The sequence below is a fragment of the Delphinus delphis genome, chromosome 13 (genome assembly GCF_949987515.2).
Source record: "Delphinus delphis chromosome 13, mDelDel1.2, whole genome shotgun sequence".
Classification (NCBI taxonomy): Eukaryota; Metazoa; Chordata; class Mammalia; order Artiodactyla; family Delphinidae; genus Delphinus; species Delphinus delphis.
Genome location: NC_082695.1, coordinates 45,960,636 through 45,986,314, shown reverse-complemented (window position 1 = coordinate 45,986,314; position 25,679 = coordinate 45,960,636). Strand labels below are relative to the sequence as shown.

The window sequence follows — 25,679 nt, the reverse complement described above, 5'->3', positions numbered from 1 at the left end:
TCATGAAATGATCAGTGGGAATCATCCCAGGTCAAGATTAACTAGAGATAAAGGGACAGAGTTGAGGAATGAGGGTCATGGAGAACAGAGGTCCTCACCTTATTCCTAAAATAAGGAGTTGTGTTAGATCAAGGATAAGAAATGTTTTATTTTAAATGTCAGTTCTGTGTCCTGCTGTATTAGTGTCCTGCTGAGGATTCTAAGACATCCCAAACTTGTGATATTGTTGTGATTGATTGGCAATGTCATACCATGGTCAAGGAAAGGGAGAAAGGAGGCCTCCCTGCTTGTGTTTGCCATCCCCTTGACTAGAAGAGCCCCATAAATTCTGTAGGTCTAAAATTCTAAGATGCTACTTAATCCTTAAAGGCTGTAACATACTGTTTAGTTTTAGCAGAGACACCTGCCCCTAAACCAGAACCTAAATAGAAGAGGAGCCAAGGGAAGCTCTCCTCCAAAGAATGATGCCCCTTGAGGGTTCTATGTCCTTCATGGCTCTAGAGGAGACTGGAGTCTGGAGACTGGGATGACACCTAGCCACACTCCCAGGAGCCATGGCACTGGCTGATAGAGGAGCGAAGCAGGGACAGAAAGAGAGGACACTAACATTCAAGCCCCTACTGTGTGACAGCCAGATCCACCACTATGCCACAAGGAAAAAAAAAAAAAAGAATTTCCTAAAGTTTATATTAAATGGTCTGTCTGGAGACTTGTATACTAGAGAGTGTATATGGAATAATTTCTTTCACCTGCAATCCCCAGTTTACAGACAACTTCAATTTCTGTCCAGACGGATAAATTAAGACTTCTGTTGACCATCCTATATCTGTATTTCCTTTTGACTCCTAGGACTCTTTGGTATAATATTAAGGGCATAACATTTTAGAAACGCAGTTTTCATTTTATGGACCCCTTAATGGATTTCTCAAAGACAATTCCTTGTTTGAAGTGAGCTCTTCAACAGAAAACTGAGACTTTTAAGGTGTTAGCTTTCCCACTGAGCTGCCCCATAGGTTGTGGAATCTTCCCTTCTGCACTTTTCTCCTGAATCTGCATCCCTTTCCCACCTTTCTATCCTCAGTATACTCCAAACTGCTACAATTAACTACAATTCCTAATCATCCTTCCATACACATATACAAAGAAAAGGAAGAAAGGAGAGGGGGAAACTAGAAAAGAAACGTGTCAGATCATCCCATTATTGTTGAAAGCACTGAGTATCTCTTAAAATGTTTCTCCTTTTAAAGTAGCAAAATTGTTAGGAATGGTGAAAACTAATTCACATTAGCTCAGTTGCTCAGATGTCTTCTGCCCTGTTATAAATAATGAGATCCTTTTATATGTGTGTTGAATATTGTTTGCCATATCAAATACACTTTGGGAATTATATTTACTATTATATATTATAAATGGTATGTACTTGGACATGGTTAATCTATCACTTGGTAAAAGGGCTCTTCAAAAGGAATTAAAATAGTATTTTTCTTTATAACATAACATGCTTTTCCCCTTGGAGTATGTGAAATTCTGCCTGCAACCTATGTTGACAAACGGGCATTCTATCTTTTCAGACTTTATAGCATTTGAGAATAATGTGACTCCTTTAACAGACTTTTTTGTTATTATTGTTCTTGATAACATTTGACATATTCAATTTTTAAAATAAAAGTGAGTATAATACTTTCTATTATCTTTTGCATTAGTGGGGAAAAAAGCTTAGGACAAATAAAATAAGTAAATGCGAACTAGTTTATTTCAAAACCACCATCTTAAGGAAGTCAGAGTTGTAGTATATATTTATATTAGTTCATTATCACCTACCTTCTTTAATGGAGATTATTGGTGCTCATATTGAGATACAGCTAAATGGTGCAGCACTCTCTGAGTCACTAAATACATGTAAGCTGTGCACATTTTTGGGCCCTGTTGTAATCCTTGTGTCAGTTGCCATCCCATATATGGCATCTCTGGTGACCTGCAGCTAATCATACTTTCCATTTAACTAGAATCCCATCATACAGAGTTTGGTTAGAAAGAAATTTAGTAGAATCATCAAAGCACTGAGAATACAGAAAGGTAAATCCTACAATTCAGGGTGGTAAGAACTTGAAAGTAATATTTCCGTCTCTAAGGTGGCAGGCAAGTGTCCACAGGAGAAACGACGAATTGAAAATTCTGTAACCGATATGCTCAGTCAAGATCTCCTTTATGTTTCAGATACTCTATAAATTTCTGTTCTTTGGCTTCTTTTTCCTCTATTGAAAAAGGTGTTATTTTATTTTAGAAAGCCTACCTTGCCTATTCACTCTAAAATTGAACAACAGCACAAAAATGAAACACTGACACGTATGCCTGTGTTTTCACTCTCACTTTGGCATTAGATAGTTCTATCAGGATTTAATGATTTGTATGATAAGCTTTCTATGATACAATTAATACAATTTGGACAGTACTGTAAAGTGAAACAAAGCAATTCATTTTTCCCAGACTAGAGTAGATAATACTTTATATTATCATTTTTTAAAACTTAATTTGTTACATTTTAATTTAAAGTTGCTCGCAACTCTAAGTTTTATGTCAGATATTTAAAGTTGTCCTGGAGGGTTCTTCATTAAAATAAATTCTTTTATAACTCAAATAGTCAATCCATAATTCATTAATCTTTAAAATTTTTTTTGTATGTTGTATTTTTTTGTTGTTGGGCACTAATTTGTACAAAAGTTACTTTTAAAATACCTTTAAAAGTCATTAGCTCATCATTGCTAATTAATGGTGGTTTTATTTTATTTTATGTTTTTACTTTATTTTCAGTAATATATCCAGTCCCCACAAACATAGTATCAAATTTCTTTATAATTCAGGAAACATGGCATAACTGAAATCTATATATGAATATCATCCTTTCCAATATCGATCCCTTGTATTAATGAATTAATTGTACCTACTTTCCAGTGATGTACTATACAGCAACAAAGATGAATGGGCTGCTGCTATATATTCAGCATGGATCTATTTCACAAACATAATTTGAGGAAAGAAATCAAGTTGCATATAATTGGCACATGACTACATATATTTAAAGCCTAAAGTTGGCAAAACAAACCAATTTTCTTTAGGGATACATACTCATGGGATAAAATTAAGCAGAAATGGGGAAGTAAATGATTTACAAAAAAATATCATTCATTATTGATATTTGGAGAGGTTGAAGTCAAGAAGAAAATGCAGTTAGGGAGAGTTATATAGGGACTTTGAAAATAATAGTAATGTTTTATTTCTTAACTTTGAAGGTAAGTGCCCTAGTGTTTCTTTTATTATTTCTTAAAATACACGTGTACTTAGAATATATCTTATGAAGAACAGTTAAAAAAGGAAAATGAAACAAGCAATATAGAGGATTAGCAAAACCAAATGCTATCATTTGAAAGTATAGACCAACCTGCTATGACTGAACAAGTGAAAAATAGAGAAGGCACAGATAAGACAATATTAGGAATAAAAAGAGGCACAGTTGTGGAGAGGACAGATGTTTTAAAAAGTAGATAATAATATTAATATATTATTCTAGTTCATTTGAAAAGAGACAAAATAGGCAATTTTCTACAAGATACAAATTACCAACGTTGACTCGAGGAGGTATACAAACTGTAAATAGACTTATAAAGACACTGAATTGGAAGCCAAATGTCTCCACATACACACACTGTCATATCCATCAAGCCCAGACCTGAGATGGGTGAATTTTTCCATAATTATATGGAACAGATAATCTCTACCTTATATACATTGTTTCAAAGAACAGAAAAAAGTGGAACTCTCCCTAACTCATTTTATGAGGATGGTATGAAGTTGAAAAGTAGTAGCCTGATCTTACTTGTGGACATATATTTGAAATACTAAAATAAGTGGCAGCAAACAAAACCAATAATGTATTTTTAAATATGTAAGGGCCTATTTATGGAATTTCAGTTCCATTCCATTCATCTATATGTTTGTCCTGACACTAGTACCACTCTGCCTTGATTATTGTATTTTTGTAGTAAGTTTTGAAATTGGGAAATCTTTCAACTTTGTTCTTTTTCAAGTTTATTTGGGTCTTTGGGTCCCTTGCATTTCCTCAAGGATTGATTTTTAATTTCTGCAAAAAAAGTTATTTGGGATTTCAATAGGGAGTGCATTGAATTTGTTAGCTGAATTTTGGGAATACGTCTTTTAATCTATGAAGGTGGGATATCTATTGTGAATAGAATTGTTTGCTTAATTTTGTTTTCAGATTTTTTTATTGCTAGTATATAGGAAAACAATCGGTTTTTGTATGTTGATCTTGTATCCTGCAACCTTGCTGAAACCACTTATTTTTTTGATAGTTTTTAGTGGATTCCTTAGGATTTTCTATGTACAAGATCATATCATTTGAAAATAGAGACTATTTTATTTCTTCTTTCCCAATCTGGATGCCTTTAATTTTATTTGTGTGTGTGTGTAATTGCCCTGGCTAGAACCTCCAGTACAATGTTGAATAGAGGTGGTGAGAGTAGGCATCATTGTCTTGTTCTTTATGTCAGAGGAAAGCATTCAGTCTTTCTCTGTTAAGTAGGATGTTTTTCATAGATGCCCTTTATCACATTGAGCAAAATCTCTTGAATTCCTAGTTTGTTGAAAGTTTTTAATTGTAAGTCGGTGTTGGATTTTGTCAATTGCTTGCATCTATTGAGATGATCATATGGCTTTGTTCTTTATTCTTTTTTAAAAACTATGTTATTGAGGTGAAATGGACACACAAAAAGCTGTGCATATTCAATGTACACCAATTGATGAGCTTGGAGATAAGTATGTACCCGTGAGAACATCATCACCATCTATCCCATAAACATATCCATTACCTCCAAGTTTCCTCTCACCTTCTTTATATATTATTATTATTTTCTTTTGGTAAGAACACTTAACATAAGATTTACTCTCAGCAAAAATTTTAAGTATACAATACAGTATTGCTAGCTGTAAATCTCTAGGACTTATATATCTTGCATATCTAAAACTTAGTTCTTTATTCTATACTGTATTAATGTGACCATTTTTTCCTAGGTCTTCGGTTTTGCTTGTGAAGCTTGCAAAAAGGTGATATTTCATATACCTTCCAAACTAGAGGCAGACAAAGTGGTTGGCAGAGGTGAGCAATTTCAAAACAGTGTTTTTGTTTTTTTTTGTGGTACACGGGCCTCTCACTGTTGTGTCCTCTCCCGTTGCGGAGCACAGGCTCCGGACGCGCAGGCTCAGCGGCCATGGCTCACGGGCCCAGCCGCTCCGCGGCATGTGGGATCTTCCTGGACCAGGGCACAAACCCGTGTCCCCTGCATCAGCAGGCGGACTCTCAACCACTGCGCCACCAGGGAAGCCCAAAACAGTGTTTTTAAAACAGAAATTTAATTTACTTACGCTGGAAAGAGCATGTTATCCAATCTTTGCCTTTTGGAATTAGCCGGAACCAATAATTAGATACAAGTCAAGTTTAAAATATATGTTCTGTTCTTTAGAACTCTATAGAATTCTGTCATCGATTCTAATGAACATGTGCTAATCCGTGCTTTTGTAGTCACTTATGTTTTAACAGTAAAAATTACATAAAGAATTACATGTAGAATGTAGCCCTTTCATTACTCTAGGATTCTAAGCACTGGAGAGATATAGGTAAGGACCTGAGAGAATCAGAGCGGTATTTTTATCAATGCCATAGCTGCAGTGAGAAATATAACAAGGTGAACTATTCCATTCAAAACTGCGCTTAATCAGCCATTTGCACACTTGAGAAGTTAGGGAACCTCAACCTTTCCCAACAGCTGGGAAGCTCTGTCCAGGTGGACTTTCCCTGTGGTACAGGGAATATTGGAGGAAAAGCATCATGTTTTTTTCAGAGATATAGCTTGTCCCAGAGACGCCACATTAATTTTCAACAGTGTCCCATTTCTGGGAAGGAAGAAAGGAGAGGATGTAAAGAGAAGTCGGGGATGTTCCTCCAGGGGAATAGACCAGAGGTTATCACTCTGCTAAAAATGTGAACACGAGAGAAATGTGTCATCACTTCTAAAGATGTTCACTTCATTTTGACTTAACGTTTCCATCTGTGACAGATTTGGATTAAAGTGAAAACACTATACATGGGTAACATGAATCTTTTGAGATGATATTACTTAAGTGAGTATTAGGTTATTACTTAAGTGTGTATTGATGTATCAGTTTGGTTTCTGTCAAAGCAGATAGTGGACGAATGGGATGGATTTGATACTTTTGATAAAAGTATCAAAACACTTGTATGATACTTATATTTTATGACTTTTCACTTGGGAAAATTTCCAGGGGGAGAGGATTCCACATAGCATTTCACTGGGGAGCCCTGGAAAGCAAGGAACAGGAACACAAAGAGAACTCTGGGCCCCTGGGGCGTTGGTGAGGGTAGGGGTGGGGGGTGGGGGAGATGTGACAGAAAAGCGCTAGTGGGAAGAATTTAAAGATTTTTCTTACTTGACTGTTTGCCAAACTCATACACTCTGTCACTCTTTGTGTGAAACTTCTGGCTTCACACAGGTGTATCTTAAAAGACTCAGACTATATTGTTAAGGAAAACTTTTCTGTTTGTTTATCCAGCTGTGTGGGCGGGCATGTAGCTCAGCTTTGTCATGATTGCAACACACAGACGTCTTTAATAGGAAGATCATTTTCATAAGCCTCTTAGAAGCATATAAAGGTTTAAAAAACCTTATTTAATACAAATATACAATCCAGAATTGTCATTTTTTTAACAGAGAAAGTATTATCACTTTAAAAAAATACATGTAAAGAGTCTTAAGATATTTGATAAATGCAGAGTGATTGGTTCATTTCATTTCACTTCAGGATTTTGAAGAAGATTGTATAAATTATGTTAACACTGTTTTTCTTTTTGCTTGTGTTTCTTACGTTACAACTTGGAAATTCCTACTTGCAGTTAATTTGAAAGAGTGCCTCGGATCTGCAGACCACATCCAATCCAGTGATCCTGATTTCAGAGTTCTAGAAGATGGGTCAGTATACACAGCCCATGCTGTTGTGTTGTCTGATGAGAAAAGATCTTTCACCATATGGCTTTCTGACTCAAAGAAACAGACACAGAAAGAGATTCCTGTGCTCCTGGAACATCAGAAGAAGGTATTCAAAGTACATTGATATTTTCAGGCATGTTTTTCTTCTCATTTAAATACTCTCATTAAAGGTTGCAAAGAAGACAAAAGAAAAAATAGGCTTTATTTTCCTTATCTTTTCTCTTCCTTCTGTTTGCTTTCCCTTCCTTCCTCCTCCCTTCCCTCCTTCTCCTTCCCTTTTCAACACTGATTAGACATTGGATCTTACTTTGTTAAATCTAAATGACACCTCCTCTGTGAAGGTTTCTTCCACCTCTAAAGTCTACTTGCTTTTGTGTGCCAGTGTCAGTTTGGTTATCCCTCTGTTGTAGCATTGGGCATTTTTTATTAGCACAAACAATTTACCTGTCGTTGTTTAAGGGCACGAATCAATCCCTTTTGTGTTTATAGCCTCATTTACACCAGACCTATAGTCAATAGGTACATGTTAAATTAATATTAAGTGCAGTAGTTCCCAGTGAATAAGAGGTTGATTTCAAGTGCCACAGTGATTCTGATGTTAAAATAGGATGGAAATCCTGGAGTATGTATGCGTCTGAATGGTATTAGCCACCACTCAGTGATTGTTGACTGTAGTTCTAAATTCCGTGTCATGAGGAATGCCGTTGTGAAAGTACTCACTGGATTACAACTAATCGATGTGAAGTGTATTAATGAAAAAGTCATCTAAATTCTTAAATGACTGCTTAGATGGAAATCACTAAAAACTCCAATAGTACTTTCTACAGTGATGGAAATGTTCTGTAATCTGCACTGTGTGATATGGCCACCCAATATTAATGGCTACTGCTACTTAGCATGTGGCTAGTACAACTGAAGGGTGGAATTTATATTTTATTTAATTCTAATTAGTTTAAATAGTCACATGTGGCTTGTGGCTACCATATTGGACAGTGCAGGTAGAGTGTTCAGGCAATGAAGAACATGCATTATCTCACTATAGTTCACCTGAGAGCATGAGGTTTTAGCAGAAAGAACAAGTAAATGCTGTCTATAGATTGTCTGAAAGAGGATGTGTTCTCCATCTCATTTTGGGATGGAACAGGAAGAACTGAGAGTACAGTGATAATTTTCCTAACCTGAAAGTATGGTCAGTGTTGGAAAGGTATGTGAAATTAAATTCTTTGGTTCATGAAACCTTTAAAGTCTGGATACATTCTTTCTTATCCTTCGAACACAAAGAAGACCTTATTATCTGGTCTTTAGTTTCAGCATGGAAATTCCTGACACTGAGCCTCCAGAGAGGTGTTAGATTTATGGTCCATCCACTGTTTTACAATGAAGTAGGCTGTGATGCTTTTGTTTATTGTTAATTTTCTTTCTCTAAATTCAGGTACTGAGGAAGAGACACACTAAAGAGACTGTTCTCAGGCGTTCCAAGAGGAGATGGGCGCCTATCCCCTGCTCAATGCAAGAGAATTCCTTGGGCCCTTTCCCTTTGTTCCTTCAACAGGTAGGTTTTCCATTCCTTCTGATTGGGATTGCTAAATTAGTTCCAAGAGTCTGTTTTGTCCAGGTTTTAATAACTCTTTAAACATTTAAAAATCAACAGATTTGATTGAAGATATTCATGGAGAGTCATAAAAGTACATAAAATGGGAAAATCACTAAAAAGCTAATAATGAGAAAAACTAGAAAATCACTAAAAAACTAATAATAATAATATGAGAAAGACTCTACAGCCACTAAATGATCTTTATTAGTTTATTCATTCACTTAGCAGCCGGCTATAGAGCACCTACCCTGTCCTGTGGAAGGCACTGCTCTAAGTACTGAAGCTAGAAATACATTTAGTCATGGCCTTTGCTGTCATGTATTTTATGAGTCTAGTGAGGAAGACAGAAGTAGGCAAATGATTGCAATACTGCATGATGAGTGCTGAGATGGGGCTGGGTCGGGGTGATTTGAGAATTCATGGGCTGAAATGCTGTAAAAAACAGAAAAAAGACTTAGAGGGGGAGGCATCTGAGCTAAAGCCTGAAGGATGGGAGAGTGTCATGCAGGTAAATCACTGTGGAAGAAGAGAGGGGGACAGAGGTGCAAGCAAGCACGGCTCCTCGCAGGAGCTCACGGAGCTTAGCCTTCCTGTGTGTGATGGGCGTGGAGCAGGGAGATGGGGCAGAAGAGGCAGGTAGGGTCCACCCAGAACTGGCCAGGTGTGCTCTGCTAGATAGTTTAACTTTTTCCTAAACACAAGACGTTTTTAAGCAGGGTCAGGTTTACTTTGCATAAAGATCCAAATGGAATATACACAATGGAAATAACGACTGAGTTGAGGCTATGGCATTATGCTTGCCTTTTTCCCTTACATTTCTATTACTGTGGTTGATGTTTAATACCAGTGGTGCCACCTGTGTCCTACTTGTTTATGTTTTTAACTATGCTTCCAGTGTCTTTCACACTTGTAGAAAATTCTATCCAGTTCTGGACCCTGGTTTCTTCTCTTAGATTATTGTACTTTAAGCACTGGTGAAAGCGTATTAAGAAATGACTTCTGTTTACCAAACTTATACTGGTCAGAGGTAATTTTGGTCTTTGCGCTGTTAAACCAGTCACCACTTCTAGTCCTCATTTCCTTGTCGTGTGTCCATTTGATTTAGCCGACCTGTCCCTCCTTCACATCGCTTCTAGGACAACATTCACCTAGTTTTCCACTTTTCTCACTGGCCACTCCTTCTTAGTATGTTTCGCTGGTTCTTCTTCATTCCCACATCCTCCTAACCCTCACCACCCTGACCCCTCAGTCTCTAAATTTGGAGAGCTCCAGGGCTCAGACTATGAACCTTGTGTAATGTTTATTTATATTCACTCTCTCGGTGATCTCATCCAGCCTCATAGCTTTAAGTACTTTTTTTTTTTTTTTTTTTGCGGTACGCGGGCCTCTCGCTGTTGTGGCGTCTCCCGTTGCGGAGCATAGGCTCCGGACGCGCAGGCTCAGCAGCCATGGCTCACGGGCCCAGCTGCTCCGCGGCATGTGGGATCTTCCCGGACCGGGGCACAAACCCGTGTCCCCTGCATCGGCAGGCAGACTCTCAACCACTGCGCCATCAGGGAAGCCCCTAAGTACTTTTTATACATTGGAAACTTAAGACTTCATATCTCCAGCCCAAGTTGCCTAATTAATATTCCCACTTGGAATTTCAGTAGACATTTCAAACTTAACGTATAAAAATCAAATGTTTGCGTTTTCTTATAAAAAATATCCTCCCCTCTCAGTTAATGGCAGCTGCATCCTTTCAGTTCTTGGGGCAGTAGAGTCCATTCGGTAAGGTTTTAGTTGCGGAGAGCACAATTCTCTTTAAGGAATTAACAGAGGGATTTACGATCGTGTATTAAACAGTTTACAGAATTGTTGGGAAGGCTCAAGAAACAAACTTTAGGTTGAATTTTCAGGAACGAATCTCCTATCTACCCCACAGAATCTATAGCCAAGGGACATACTGCTTTCTTCATGATGGGGAAGCCAGTCATTTTAGAGCCAGAGTGCCACTGCCATGGTCAGGAAGCTGCACTGGGCAAGGAACCACCACAGGCAGGAAGCTGCTCCTCCAACTGCAGCTCCAAAACAATCTTAACTGCTCCCATCAGTGTTCACAAAAAGATTGATCTATATCCTGTCTCTCAGCATCCACGAAGTCTGTGAAAAACCATTAGAACTTCTGCTGCTGCAGGAAAAAAGAAGAAAAAATTGCACCACAAAGAGTCAGCAAAAACAGTAGAAGCAGCAAAAAGGAGGCATCTATCTCCCTTATGGCTTCCAAATTTCATGCAAGCGCACCTGTCTGTATTTTAATTCAGAACTCTTGTTTCAAGAGACCCTGGAAAAGGGAGAGTTTTTGGTTTGTTTTTATCTGAATCTTTCTAATATCTACACTATGAGAGGACACAGTAGAAGGAGGTGAAATCGATGTTGAGCCCCAATTTACCATATCCATCCATTCTTTATAGTTAAAATTTTAATTCCTGTATTATAATAGGATAAGGATATAGCCACATTTTACCAAGATCTCAAATCGTAGTGGCTAAAGCATGACAGAGATTTAGTCCTTTCATGTCAACGTGTGATCTGGTAAAGAGATTCTAATTTGAGAAATCACCAGGGGCCCAGGATTCTTTCCGTTTTAAGCTTGGCCATCCTTCCAGGTTGAAGATGGCTCATCACTGTGTCCCATTGAGGGAACACAACTCCTCCACTTTCTAGAGTACAGTCTAGATCCTGCATGTATTATTATTATTATTATTATTATTATTTTGCGGTACACGGGCTTCTCACTGTTGTGGCCTCTCCCGTTGCGGAGCACAGGCTCCGGATGCGCAGGCTCAGCGGCCATGGCTCACGGGCCCAGCCGCTCCGCGGCATGTGGGATCTTCCCGCACCAGGGCACGAACCCGTGTCCCCTGCATCGGCAGGCGGACTGTCAACCACTGCGCCACCAGGGAAGCCCCTGCATGTATTATTTTTGCACACACCCTATTGACCTGACCTTTTTGTGTGGTCATACCTAATTGCAAGGGAGACTGAGAAAAGTCTTTCTTCCAGGCAACCTTGTGCTCAACTGCAAATTCTAATACTAAGGAAGATAGGCAGAATAGACATCGGGGATACTTGCACCCACTGACATAGTGTCATCCCTGACTTCTGTCTTCACACCATGCAGCCAACCAACTGGCACATTCTGTTGGCTGTATCTTCAAATTATATCCAGAATCTAACCACTTCTCACAACCCCTATTGCTACCACGCTGGTCTAACAAACAGTTCTCTCTCCCCTGAATTCTTGCAGTAACTTTCTAAATGGCCTTCCTGCTTCTTCCTTTACCTGCCCACCCAAGTCTAATCTTAACAGAACACCAAGAATTCTCCTTCTAAAATATAAATCAGATACTACTCTTGTCTAAATTCTCCATTGGCTCCCCATCTGACTCCAAGCAGAAGTCAGCATCCTTGGAATCTCTTACATGCCGTGGCCCTATTACTGCATTCGTCCTCCTCTCCGACTTCCTTTTCCCATAGTTCTGTCTATTCCAACTACAGTGGCCAACGACCCTGGTCTGGTTGTTTTGCGCTTCCTGTTTCCTCTACCAGGAAGAGTCTTCCCTATTTATTCTCATTCTTTTAATTTTTGTTAATTCCCCTCCCTAAGGAACATTACAACTGGCATTCCTTTCAACAGTATATGAGAATCCCTGTTTACCTCACCCCTGTCCACAGTGGGTATTATTGCTTTTTTCTACCTTTGCCAAATCACTAGATGGGAAACTGTGCCTTAATATGAGGTTGTCTTTGGCTACTATTTATGTTGAACATTGTTTTCATTAAATTTGAGCAGTTTAAAAAAATCTTTTGCCAAATTACCATTGTTCATTACCATTTTGCATGTTGATGAAGTGACAAAGGTGATTATTATATTATTAAAGTCATTTCTTTAAAATAAAAATATATATAAACATATAAGTTGTATTTAAAAATAGCATTTTCATGAAAAATTTTTTACATATGCTTTTTCCTCTTAGGTTCAATCTGACGCGGCACAGAACTATACCGTCTTCTACTCAATAAGTGGGCGTGGAGTTGACCAAGAACCTCTAAATCTGTTTTTCATAGAAAGAGACACTGGAAATCTGTATTGTAACCGGCCTGTGGATCGTGAAGAATATGATGTTTTTGATGTAGGACTTTTATTGATACACATAACTTTAAATGATTAAACTATAATCATAGTTTAAACTAAACTTCTGATAGCGCATCTACTCTTTCCTGTCTTCTGAACTTCTTCTTAGAGGGGATCTGAAAGACAAAGGAAATAGATTGTGTAATATTTTGGAATACTTGGTCTGCTCTTTATCTCAACTTGTATTAGGTAAGCCTCAAATGAAGCCAAGAAATTTAATTGTATTTGGATGTAAATTCCAGCAAATTTGCAGGAGTTGGTTTTGCTTATGAGATTCTCTTTCTCTCTCTGGTCGTGGTACTTTCTCCTCTCTCCAAGACAGGGCCACAGTTGATTGGAAGGGTCCTCTTCCAGTGTCCCTCTTCTGCTCTGTGTTTTTTGTTTTTCCTTTTTTGGTCTTTGTTCCACCTGTCTAATTATCTGATGATATCCGAGAAGTATATAAGGAAGCAAAACTGGGAGACCAAGTCCAAACAAGGCATAATAAGCCAGCATTCTGATGTGGATGAACTTACATCAATGGGGAATCATTCAGACAATTTTCAGTGTAATATGGTCAATGCTCTGGGGTCATGTGGTACAGGGGGACCGATTCCCCATAGGAAAGAGGGATTCTCTTCCTAAATGAAGAGGGAAGAGATGCTGGGTAAGTAAACTTGACTGATGTTCACCACATGACATTTCTTTGCTCTTGGCTGGAAAAATTTCAACTCAGTGTTGTAATCACATGCTGAATAGAAATACGTTCTATTTGTCCACCGATAGGGGTCTAGTTAAATAAATTACAGTATGTCTATGTGGTAGATTATTAGACTGCCAATAAATCCCATTTTCAAAGCATGTTTAAGGGCTTTGGGAAATGGTTACAGCATAAAGTCGTTTGTTTGCTTTTTGGAAAAAAAGGATATAAGCTTACAGTAGTATGATCTCAATTTTTGTGTACAAATATATACACAGAAGGGACTGAAGGAATACATCAAATGTGAACAGTACTTATCTCTGGGTAGTAGGTCATGGATTTTTCTTTTCTTCTTTTGTACTTTACAGAATTTTTAAATTTATCATGATAAGGATGTTTCTTTTATAATTGAAATAGTGCACCTTTAACTATGGAAAAATTGTTTATATTAAAAAATCATTTAAAAATGAAAAAAAGAAATAAGTTCTATTTGACATTACATTGCTTTTGATTAATTAGTAATGTGGAAACTGTTAAATGTATTTTGTTAGAAAACCTCTTACAAATATGTGATCTATGAGATTAAACAATAAAGGCGCTCAGTAGTGACAAAGTCGGGACTCATTGGCTCATTTAGATGATATAGTCAGGATTTTCCCCATTGCAGGGAGGTTAACTGTTCTTCCCAATACAATTTTATGATTATGGGGAGAATAAGGACTGTAATCCACGTCTCCATATTCACATTTAATTCCTTAGTCTCATGACCTGAGTAGTCTCTGATTCTCTGTACTCTGACCTAGGTTTTATTTGAAGTGTAGGCACTTCTACCAAACATTGGATACTTTTAACTGTAGTTAAAGTCTTTCTGTGTTTGATGTTTTGATAACTAAAGAAGCATTGAACAGGAATTTTTGAAGTGATTTATTATTGAAAAGATTTGCAGAGAAGGTAGTAGATAAAGCATAGTATTCTTTCATGCTGGAATCTTTTATAATGGACTGTTGAACTAGCTTTTCACTGTTTTACAGCTGATTGCCCATGCGTCAACTGCAGATGGGTATACAGCAGACTTACCTCTTCCACTGCCCATCAGAGTGGAGGATGAAAATGACAACTACCCTATTTTCACAGAAGCAATTTATAATTTTGAAGTTTCAGAAAGCAGTAGAATTGGTAAGACAACTTTTAGGAGTAAAATGTGCTATGTTAAATGTTTATATACTTTGTTTGAGAGGTTGAGTTTTTACTCAAAGCCAGATCATCCTGAGATGACACTGGACCAATAGCTACTTACCAGAATACATTTAATCCTATCAAATCTAATCAATGTGTAATTTACAAGGTATTATAGGAGTTTGTAGTGTTGTTGGTATGATACCAATGAATTATAAAGGCAGATAACAGTTATTCAAGCTTTGTACCATATTTGGCTTATATACTTTATTTCATCTTATTATTATGTGGGTTTATCATTATTCCTAGCTCCAAGGGAGGACATGCAGGGTAGAATGTACGATAAAACTAAAATCAATGTACATAGTTTTATTAGGTTTTATTTAGGAAGGTATTGAATGATATCCACTGAGGATACAATTTTTTAATCTCTTATCTATATTGTCTCTTCTCTTTAAACTACTACTTTACTACTTCCAATTTAGAGTGAATACAGGAATAACTTCAGAGAAACTTTGTGTGTTCTCCATCCTAAACACTTGCTCTCACATGTGGAAAACCAAAGTGTTTCACTTCAATAGGCCCTTAAATGTGGCATTCTTAATGTCTTCTGAGACTTGCAATATGGAGAATAACCACTCACAATAAAGTTGAAAGGAAGTGAACTCAACCATAGAGGATTAGCTAACTTGCTTATTAAAGTTTCTAGGAGTTACTTAGATCTTCAGTGGATTGTTGTAACTGCTCTTTCCTTTTATATTTTAGTTTGATAATTTGATGTCATAGATGTTAACCTCTTTATTACTCACGTGGTACAATTAAAAAAATTATTGTTGCTTTGGAGTTTAGGAAACCTAGTTTTTGATTCAGGGTCTGTTATTATTTCACTGTGGGAACTAATGGAAGTTCCTTTAAGTTCTCTGATCTATAAAATGAGTTAATTATGTTTGTTGACTTATAATGTTTTTAACCTCACAAGTCTATGACTCTTACATTTTTCTGTTTTCAAAGAGGGATGATTGGTTTTAGACTCTTTGTTGAACATTCTGTTCTCTTTGGTAGTAACAGAGAAGGATCTAGGGCAAACACTTTGATGCCCAGATTAACCCAGAATACTTTAAGCATATCACACCAGTAGGTTCAGCCCTGTTAAGGCTGTGGTACTCTGAAGGTGTTCTCTGAGTTTGCCTTAACTCACACACAGAGGGTTTGGGCAAAGGGTGCTCAATGAATAGTGAAATATAGCACTCATGGAAAAGAATTTTCAAGTCAAGATTTTAGGAAGGTTTTATGTAGTAAGTAAAGGAGTTCTGTATCCAGAGAATTAAAATAGTGTTTATGTCTTCCTGACTGTCAATGAAATTGCAGGAAGAAAATGTATGTCTTATAAAGATTATAAACAGCTTTCTATGAAAAGATAATTTATTTTCTTATAATAATAAGATTATTACTTCATGTCTTCCTATTGATCCACGGCAGAAATCTTTTTGTTACTTTTAAGTATGTATTTGGACATTCTCTACAAATTTATATCTATATCTATGTATACATATATATGTATACACATATATATATACTTAAGCACACATATACACACATATATAAAGTTTAAGGATATAATGACAAAATTATTTAAAACTAATACTTCCTTGCATTAATAGTTTTACTTGGCTTTTATTTCCCTCAAATATAAAATTTCAATGAATATATATATACACATATATATATGTATATGATTGTATGTGTCTATGTATTGTTCCTCAGGCCAACCTCACATACAGGGCTATAGGCAAAGTGGTTCTATGTATTATAATTTCATGGGCATTGGAACACTATCCTTAGACTATAAAAATACCACCTGTATGTACTCTTTGATACCTGAAGTCCTTTATCAGAGCAATATTCTTACTTTCCATACTGATGAAAAATACTAATAGCTCTAACTGCAGAAACAGTTAACTTAAATTCTCCCTAAATGGTAAATAGTATGAAATAAGATTAAGTGGGGCTGGGGGCAGTGAGGTTTGGATACAAATCTGGTGAAAGAGAAGGAAGCAAATCAAGAACTAGCAAAAAATAGAATAGAAAAGAGACTGAGATGTAAAAGGTCAACTTCATCATCTATCCAGTTATAACCCAAGTCAGCCTTGATTTAGTTATTAATCAAAACTTTGATTTAAAAAAATCGGATTGCTTAGGAGACATGGTTTCTCTCTCCAGCTAGGTTAGTTATTGCAGTATGTGGGAATATGTGTTGAAATTATTCTTGGATGCCATTTAAATAAGTTTTTAATAAATTTACTATCAAATAGTTTAAGCTGTGAGCAAAGTAAGAGTATGCCTTGATTCTCAGCATCAAAGTGTTTCATATTATAAATTTGAAGTCATCTTCATCAGTACTGTGTAAAGATGGAATATCTCTGGTAAGAAATACATCGTAAATTAGGTTTCCACCATCACTGTTAAGAATTTGAGAAGTGTAGATATGCCTAAACATATTTTGCAATTCTGGAAAGTAAAGACTCTTTTTTTAAACATGTAGGTACTACAGTGGGAGTGATTTGTGCCACAGACAAAGATGAACCAGACACGATGCATACGCGCCTGATGTATAGCATTTTGGAGCAGACGCCAGGAAAACCTGGGATCTTTTCTGTGCATCCCAGCACAGGTGTAATCACAGTCTCTCATTATTTGGACAGAGAGGTAGCTTTCACAATCCGTAGATTATCATTTTACTTGGGGTTGAACCCACCACCCCCAATTTACTATAATTTGCTATCCTGTGGATTAGGAGTTTCTCATTTTATTTTATTTAGGCATAAGACAATAAGAATTCCTGGCTATGTTACCTGTTTTTATATTATTTCTATTTCCTTATGTAAGAGAAACCATGAGGAATAGAAATAAAGATCAACTGGTGTTCAGAAGGGGTGAGAAAAAAAGATATTGCTATGAATGTTGATATTATTGAATAATACTTTATTTCTTGTGTATGGCTAGTTGGTTCCAGCTCAGTGTTCCAGCTCAATTCTCATGTAGGACAATTAGTGTTGCTTGTTCCATGGGTATAGATTATACCCTGATCCCTATCCAGTTATTATAGATATGTACTTTTAATCAGGAAAGGATTAGTTGAGATAAAGTTGATTATTAAAAATCTGTAACACTATTTGGATGATAGTAATAGCATATTTTTACGTGTATAGCACTTGATGTTCAAATTCTTTATGCATAATTTGATCTCATCTTTATAATTTCCTTGTTTGATTAGATAGAGGTTATATCCAATCTATAGGGGAGAAAGGTGACAGAAGGATTGATTGACTTGCCCAGGTCAGATTACTGCACTGAATCTTCTGATCTTGCTCTTGTCCATTTCATCAGCCCATATTTAACTCAGAGTCTTGCATTATTGACTGAGGCAGATCAATCAATTTCATATGTACAAAGTAGCTTTATTAGAACACTTCAGTGGTTCCCACTAAAACTAGAGTAACATAAATGGAAGGATCGATACGACTGGGAGACATATTATAAAGAAGAAATCAGCAGGATTTGATGTCAGAGCAAAAGGGAGAGGTGGTGAGAACCTATAAAAAAGAATGAAAAAGAGCACAAAGCTTTTATTTATTATTATTTTTATTTTTGTGGGGTCAGGACATGCTATGTGATAAAATACATAATGGCCATAATAAATGGGAAAGTTTGAAGGGAACAATATGAATGTGTTTTGAATCTGTGGAATATTTAGAGATGATACGGTAATCAAGTGAAAACAAGGATTTTTCCTAATTTTTCAATATTGACAAATGAGGCTTAGAGAAATTAAATAAGTTAAGGTTACACAGCTTGTAAGATACAGATTTGGGGTCAAATCCAGATATGCTTGCTTGATCAAAAAAAATATAATGGGATTTTGTGGGGAACAACCATGAGGTGTGTTGTAGGGGACAATACAGGAAGTAAAGAAATGAACAAGGGAGCTAGAGAAACTGCATTTAGAGGAAGAAAAAGCAGGGTCTCAGAGAGTGCTGGAGCCTGTGGAAGGAGCGTTTCGGGGTGGGAATGTTGGTTTCCGCCGTGAAAGAAGGATGAGTAAAATAAAGACCAAGGAAGGGAGAGAGGGAAATAGAAAATGAAGAAGAACAAAAGGAGTAGAGTGGCTAAAGAAGAGTAAAATAGAAGGAAAGGCAACAGAGGTGACTGTGTCACAGACCAGGGACTCCATTTCATCATCAACACACCATTTGCAAACTCCATTCGCAGAAGTCAACAGTGACCACCTAACTGCCTAATCCAAAGGTTAATCATTAAAACTCTCTCTAGTGCTGGCAATTATAAAAACTCTCTCTTCTCTTGGATTTCTGGTTCTCCTCCTGCTTCTCTGATCTTTTGTTTTGAGTGTCTGTCCTTTGCTTTGTCTTCTTACTTCCCTCCTGCTTGAAATGCTGTTGTTCCTTATATCCTCAGCTCTTCTCATCCTTTAACCTCTCCCAGGAAATCAGATTCTTGCCATAATCTCAACCACTATCTACATACTGCTGACTCCCAGATTGGTGTTTCTGGCCTTGAACTCCCCTGAATTATAGGGCCATCTATCCAGCTGTCTTCTGGACCTTTCTCCTTAGATTTCCCATAGGAACGTAAAATTCAGTATCCACCAGACAAAACTCATTTTTTTTGCCTCTCCTTGCCAACCTTGCCAGTGTTCACTTCCTCAGAGAACCGCTGTCTTCCTGTATTGGTTGGTGATACTTCTGTGTGCCTGTTATCCAGGTAGTACACCTGAGCAGCATCTTCCACCCCCTCTTTCTCTCGTTCCTCACCCTTTCCTTTTGTCCTCATTGCAAATGCCCCAGCTTTGTACTATTTCAGGAGCCTTTAACTGGTTTCTTTGAACCTCAGCTCAGCTTACTCCAAATTGTGCTCGACCTTCTTTTAAATATATTCTTTCTCAAACTCAACTCTTTCTATTTTGTGCTCCCACTATGACTCGCATAAAACCTTTCCCATTACCTGCTGCTTAAGCATAAGTCTACATTCTTACTCTGGATCTTGTAATTGAATTTCTGCTTACCTTTTCAGCTTTATTCCCGTCTACCATGTCGTTGGGTATATACAAATAGGGAAATCAAGTAAAAGCATGGATACACACCAATAGAAGTGTGAACAACTGAGGTTTCCTTTATAAATCTAAACAAGGTTTTTAAAGCTAATTAAATATTTGCTTTGTTTTCAGGTTGTAGACAAGTACTCAATGATAATGAAAGTGCAAGACATGAATGGTCAATTTTTTGGATTGATGAATACAGCAACTTGCATCATAACAGTAAAAGATTCAAATGACAATTTACCCACTTTCAGACAAAATGCTGTAAGTAGATAATATCAAAATTGATCTCTATTGTTATCTTTATTTAATCTGAATTAATAAAATATTTATCATACTTTGAAGTATGCATGTTTATTTTATCAATAAAATGAAATATCTGATGTATAAATACCTTTTATTTATTCATAATAGTATTTATATTCTCTCCCTTTTCTTAAAGACCATAGCATTAGTCTTTTATTTGTAACAAAGTTCTTCATTCATTTAAAAGATAACCCTTAGTAAAACAATGCTTTTGTGATTCATGTTTTAAAATAATCTAGGCAAAAGCTGTAAGAACAAGTACTTATGGAGTGGAAGAAACATTTTACTTTCTTTGTAAAAGTTTCCTTTATAAAGTAAGTTTTTAATGCGCTTTCTCTGTTTCAGTATGAAGCATCAGTAGAGGAAAATACGTTCAATGTGGAAATCTTACGAATACCTATAGAAGATAAGGATTTAATTAACACTGCCAGTTGGAGAGCCAATTTTACTATTTTAAAGGGCAATGAAAATGGACATTTCAAAATCAGTACAGACAAAGAAACTAATGAAGGTGTTCTCTGTGTTGTAAAGGTAAAGTAATAATGAGTAATAGACAATTTGGCAAGTTAAGTTTTAATCAACTAATGGTTTAATCAACTAAGTAGTTTCAGATCATAGACTTTACAAGTTGGAAGAGAACTTAATCTATTTAGTTCACTTGTTCTGCTTTAATGCTGCCTTTCGTCTATAATTTGTTACCAGCTATTAGGCATCTAGCTTATGCTTGAACAGTCTCGATCGTAAGAATCTCTGTATATCCATTGGCAGCTTATTCCATGTCTGGAGAACTCTAATTCTCAGAAGGCCTTACTTTTACTGTGCCTAAATTATTCTCCTTGTAACCCGTGTCTTTGGACCAGGTTTTATCTCTAATGTTATACAAAACAGGTATAATCCTTTGAAAAGGCTATGATGTCTATTTGAGATTTACCTTCTCTAAGATAAATATTCCCAATTCCTCTAACTATTCTTTACATGATATAATTTAGAGGCTCATATTCTTCTCTCTGTGTCTCTCTCTCTCTTGAATATATGACTGGTTGTATCTGAACTTCTTAAAGGTAATACTGAGGATGAAATATAGTATTACATCAAACAGCACTGAATGAACATATTCTTTGTTTTATATGTTGTATTTTCGGTAGTACTGTTACATTCTAGGGTCCAGGTTATAAGGGCAGAAAAGGCTCTTTTGGGAAGGACTCTTGGTTTTATATTCCTTACCCAGAAAAAGAAAGAAAATTGTCCTGTAGTGTAAAGCAGCACTTACTGTGTGCGCTAATGTTAAATGTCATTCTTATAACAATTGTACAGAAGAGAAAACTTAGTCTCAGAGACATTAAGAAACCTACCCAAAGTGACACAGCTCAGATGTAGTAGAGAGAGGATTTGAATCTATGTTTCTTTGATTCCAGGTTATCTGCTCTCAAGCCCTGTGTTAAATTGCTTTGCATAGCTCTGTGATCTTGGAAAATTAGCCTCTGTATTATCTGTAAAATATAAATAATATTTCTCTCTGCCTTCCTAGTAGCTGTTCAAATATGACAATGAAAATGAGAGCACTTGGTAAACTATAGGATATTAGTATTATATTTTTAGAAGTCACATCATGTTCTTGGGAATAGTGTTATAATTTTCCATAATAGATAACTTTTTTGAAACTGTAGAGTATGAGCTAATTCAGTCTTTAGCTGGGTGTCCTGGGTAATCTTTCCATCTTAGTATTTTCTCTGCATTTCAGCAACAGCAGCAGTGCATCAGAGCTTGAGTGAGGAGGACAGTTCTTGGTCATTCTCAACGTAGAAAGTCCTCACATCCATCTTCACAACAATACATTTTCTAGGGAATTGTTAGCATCTTAGTGCAGATATGGGATATTTTTGGACAATTGTTTTTCAGTTGATGAAACAAGAAGGTATCCTATGGTTGAAGAGAATTCATATTTTTTCATTAATCATTGATTTCATCCCATCAGATTTCTAAGCTACTGCAGAGTTTTAAGCTACTACAGCAATATCCAGTTTAAGCCTTAAAAGATTGCATTAAAAATCTCTAGGGCTTTTAGCAAGTAACTCTAGATTGAATAACTGCACCTCTTCTAGGGCAGCAGCTGTTTTCTAAATTTCCATCCATTTCTCATTGCTAGCAGACTCTCAGCCTGATCATAGCAATACGAGCAATTTGTGAGGTAGTGTTCATTAGCGGCAAATAAACAGATATTAATCCTTTTCTCTCTTGGCGCTCCAGTTTCTGGGATATTAATAAAAGAATCAAAAAGAATTTCACATACATTTTGTAGATTCTAAGATTCAGAACTTTTCTTGACTTCTTATTGGACTTGTGGTATTAGTATCTCAGCTTGATACTGCCTAGAAGTGGAGATGTGGAGAAAGGCTTAAACCCAAAATTTTACTCATCAGTTTTGATCTTGTTCAATGTTCAGCCAGTGATTATTTTGATAAGCAGAAAGAGAATGAAAGAAAAAGTGCGTTAGCTTTTCAGTACAGTGTAAAATACTGTTTTATGGATTTGGCTTGTTTGCTGTATAAAAATCAATTGTAACCAAAGAATTGATTTAGAAGATTTTAGAGGCTGGTGAGTCAATTAAGCAGAAGGATTATAGTGTGGTGGTTAGGAAAATGGACTCATACCAGACTACCTGGCTTGAAACTCCAGCTTGAATGAGTTTCTTTTGGCTTTGAGAAACCCAGTTTATTTCCTCTTCTTCACTTTCCTGCTCTCTAAAATGGGGATGACGATAATAATAGTGCCAATAGCACATTATATTTTTCTTACCCCTCTGCATTCTTCACTGTGAGAGTTTCATTGGATAAACTACAAACAATGCCAAAGTATAATTCTCAAATTGTCAAAAATAAAATTTTCATAAAAATAGTTAGCATCGGTAAAAAGTTTACTTAACTTATCAGTGAGGGACTCAGCAAAAAGCCAAAGCAGCTTCCTAGAAGAAATGAGAAGCTGTATGGATTTTTATAAAAGGAAAAGCTGAAATAAAGATTGCTTAGTTATATGCCTTAGAGGACAATTAAAACATGCATTTGAAATACCATTTCTATCAGAGAGAAAATAAAATCACTGCACCATTTCAGCTTTAAGTCAACATCTAGTTTTATAAGAGCTGTAAAATGTCTGGGCCCTCATCGGTGGTAAATAGTAAGTTGAACCTTCTCCGAGAGTCAGATGACCCTTAGGCCGGTCTTCTAAATAAGGCCAGAAGAACACGGTCATGTTTTCGCATTATCTTCAGGTTCAGAATAATTTTCCTTAGTAAGAATGAGCTATAAAAATATTTTAGGAATTGCTTTCCCACAACTCCATAAAACCACCTGCAGAAACTTTCTGACCACTCTTGCTAAAGGCTTAGTGAAGAATCACCTCTCTCTTTAGCAAAGGATAAAAGTCAATATTAGCTAAGTGAGAGCACAGAATTTATGTAGCACTGTTCATATCGACAAAAGATCACTTGCTATTTAAAATAGCTAATGTATTTTACACTGATGTTCATATACTTGTCCTTTTTTTAAAGCCACTGAATTATGAAGAAATCCGTCAAGTGATCCTGGAAATTGGAGTAAGCAATGAAGCTCCATTTACTGGAGATGTGACACTCAGAATGGCAAACATGAACAGAGCCGTGGTCACAGTTAATGTGAAGGATCAGGACGAAGGGCCTGAATGCAGACCTGCAGTCCAATGTGTACAGATTAAAGAAAACTCCCCAGTGGGTTCAAAGATCGATGGATATAAGGCATATGACCCTGACACTAGAAGTAGCAGTGGTTTAAGGTACAAAGAAATCTATAACCACATACTAATTATGTATTTGTAATAATGAGACAGTAATATATTTTAATACATTTTATAGTGCTAAAAACTATTTTTACTTTTTATTAACAGGTACAAATTATTGCATGACCCGAAAGGGTGGATCACCATTAATGAAATTACGGGCTCACTCGAAACTTCCAAAATCTTAGACAGGGAGGCTGTAACTCCCACAAGTGCCTTGTATAATGTTACAGTCCTGGCAATAGATAAAGGTAAGACACCAGCTTTCATCTGGTATGTTATAAAAGAATTAGAGAATAAACTTCATTTATTCTTGTGCAGAATTATCCTTGTGCTAAGTATACAGAATTCTTAGAAATTACTTTAAAGATTGTTTCTATTTATCTTAATCATCAAACAAGGTGAAACTGCTTGGTGACATGAAACCATGCCTTATTTATCTTTATATCCCTAGCATGGCAGCATCTTAAATGCCTATAGATCTCTATGTCAGAGGACAGAGATGAAACTTAAGTCTAGGACTAGAGGAAATGGTCTCACCAGACTCTTCTAGATCTCTTTACCTCATTTTAAATTGAGCTGTTAAATAGCTCAGCTGACTATTAAGTCAAAATAATTCTTTCCTTGAATTCTGTTCCTTAAAGTAACCCAGAGTTTCTCAACCCTGGCTACGTATTAAAATAATTTGGGACATTTAAAAAAATATCAAGGTGTAGACACTACCTCAGACCAACTGAATCAGAATCCCTGGTTGGGGAGCCTGGGCATCGTATATTTTTTAAAATCTCCCTAAGTGGTTTAAATGTGTACCAGGATTAGAGTAACTTTTCTGTAGTCACTTTACTGTTCCTTAACATCTGGACCAAACGAAACCCAAGGAAATAGAGAGTTTGAAATTCAGACATTTGGTTTTACTTTTTGGTAATAATTCTGGTAAAAGTTTTATGGCCAGTTATATCTGATACTATCAACAGCATACTCATTTTAGGTGATCTACAGGTTTCATTTATCCATCTACCTTCTTATTTACCATTTTCTCTAATGATCAGAGTTTATTTAAAAAAAAAAACCCATACATCCTATGTAGAATCTAGTTGATTATTTTTCTTAAGAAACTATAAAAGTCTATGAACTACACTAAACTTTTTTCCTTTCTTCCTAGATAGTAGATCATGTACTGGAACCATTGAAGTTAAAATTGTAGATGAGAATGATAATCCGCCAGAAATACTTCAAAATTATCTAGTAATTTGCAAACCAAAGATGGAACATGTTGACATTTCAGCCGTTGATCCTGACGAGCCCATGCACGGCGCTCCATTTCACTTCAGCTTGGCAAAAGCTTCTCCAGTCATCAACAGACTATGGACCCTTGCCAAAGTTAATGGTATTTCATCAAAAATAATGATTTATATGCTCTGAAATAAGTGAGAATGGATTTACTGCTTTACTCACGTGAAGCATAATGTAAAATGGATTCTCATGAACATATTTTAGAAGTAACTTTTGCACACATTGTGTGGGACCTGTGTTTTATATTGTACATAAAATGAAACAAAATCATAATTTTTATGAAGGCAGAATTTACATTTACAACAAAGACAAAAAATCCTTGTTAAAATATTGAGCAACTTATCATTAAAACAAACTGTTCTTGCTGTGTTTTTGAAGTAACTACTGTGCGATGAGGAAAGAACAGAAGGTGGGAGGCTTAAATTTTAGTGTAAGCAGACTCTGGAAATGAGGGG

At 36.4% G+C, this 25,679-nt stretch overlaps 1 protein-coding gene across 2 annotated transcripts in view; it reads left to right on the top strand.

Annotated features, from left to right (window-relative positions):
* The window catches only part of LOC132436206 (desmocollin-3), a 43,083-nt gene that overhangs the window by 3,051 nt on the left and 14,353 nt on the right, over positions 1-25,679 (top strand). For both annotated transcript variants that reach the window (XM_060028840.1, XM_060028841.1), the window contains exons 2-12: positions 5,086-5,170; positions 6,983-7,182; positions 8,509-8,628; positions 12,690-12,845; positions 14,558-14,702; positions 17,245-17,408; positions 19,945-20,079; positions 20,467-20,652; positions 23,669-23,928; positions 24,040-24,182; positions 25,094-25,318. In XM_060028840.1, coding sequence (XP_059884823.1) covers positions 5,086-5,170; positions 6,983-7,182; positions 8,509-8,628; positions 12,690-12,845; positions 14,558-14,702; positions 17,245-17,408; positions 19,945-20,079; positions 20,467-20,652; positions 23,669-23,928; positions 24,040-24,182; positions 25,094-25,318 — 1,819 coding nt within the window. The remainder of the gene's footprint in view (positions 1-5,085; positions 5,171-6,982; positions 7,183-8,508; positions 8,629-12,689; positions 12,846-14,557; positions 14,703-17,244; positions 17,409-19,944; positions 20,080-20,466; positions 20,653-23,668; positions 23,929-24,039; positions 24,183-25,093; positions 25,319-25,679) is intronic.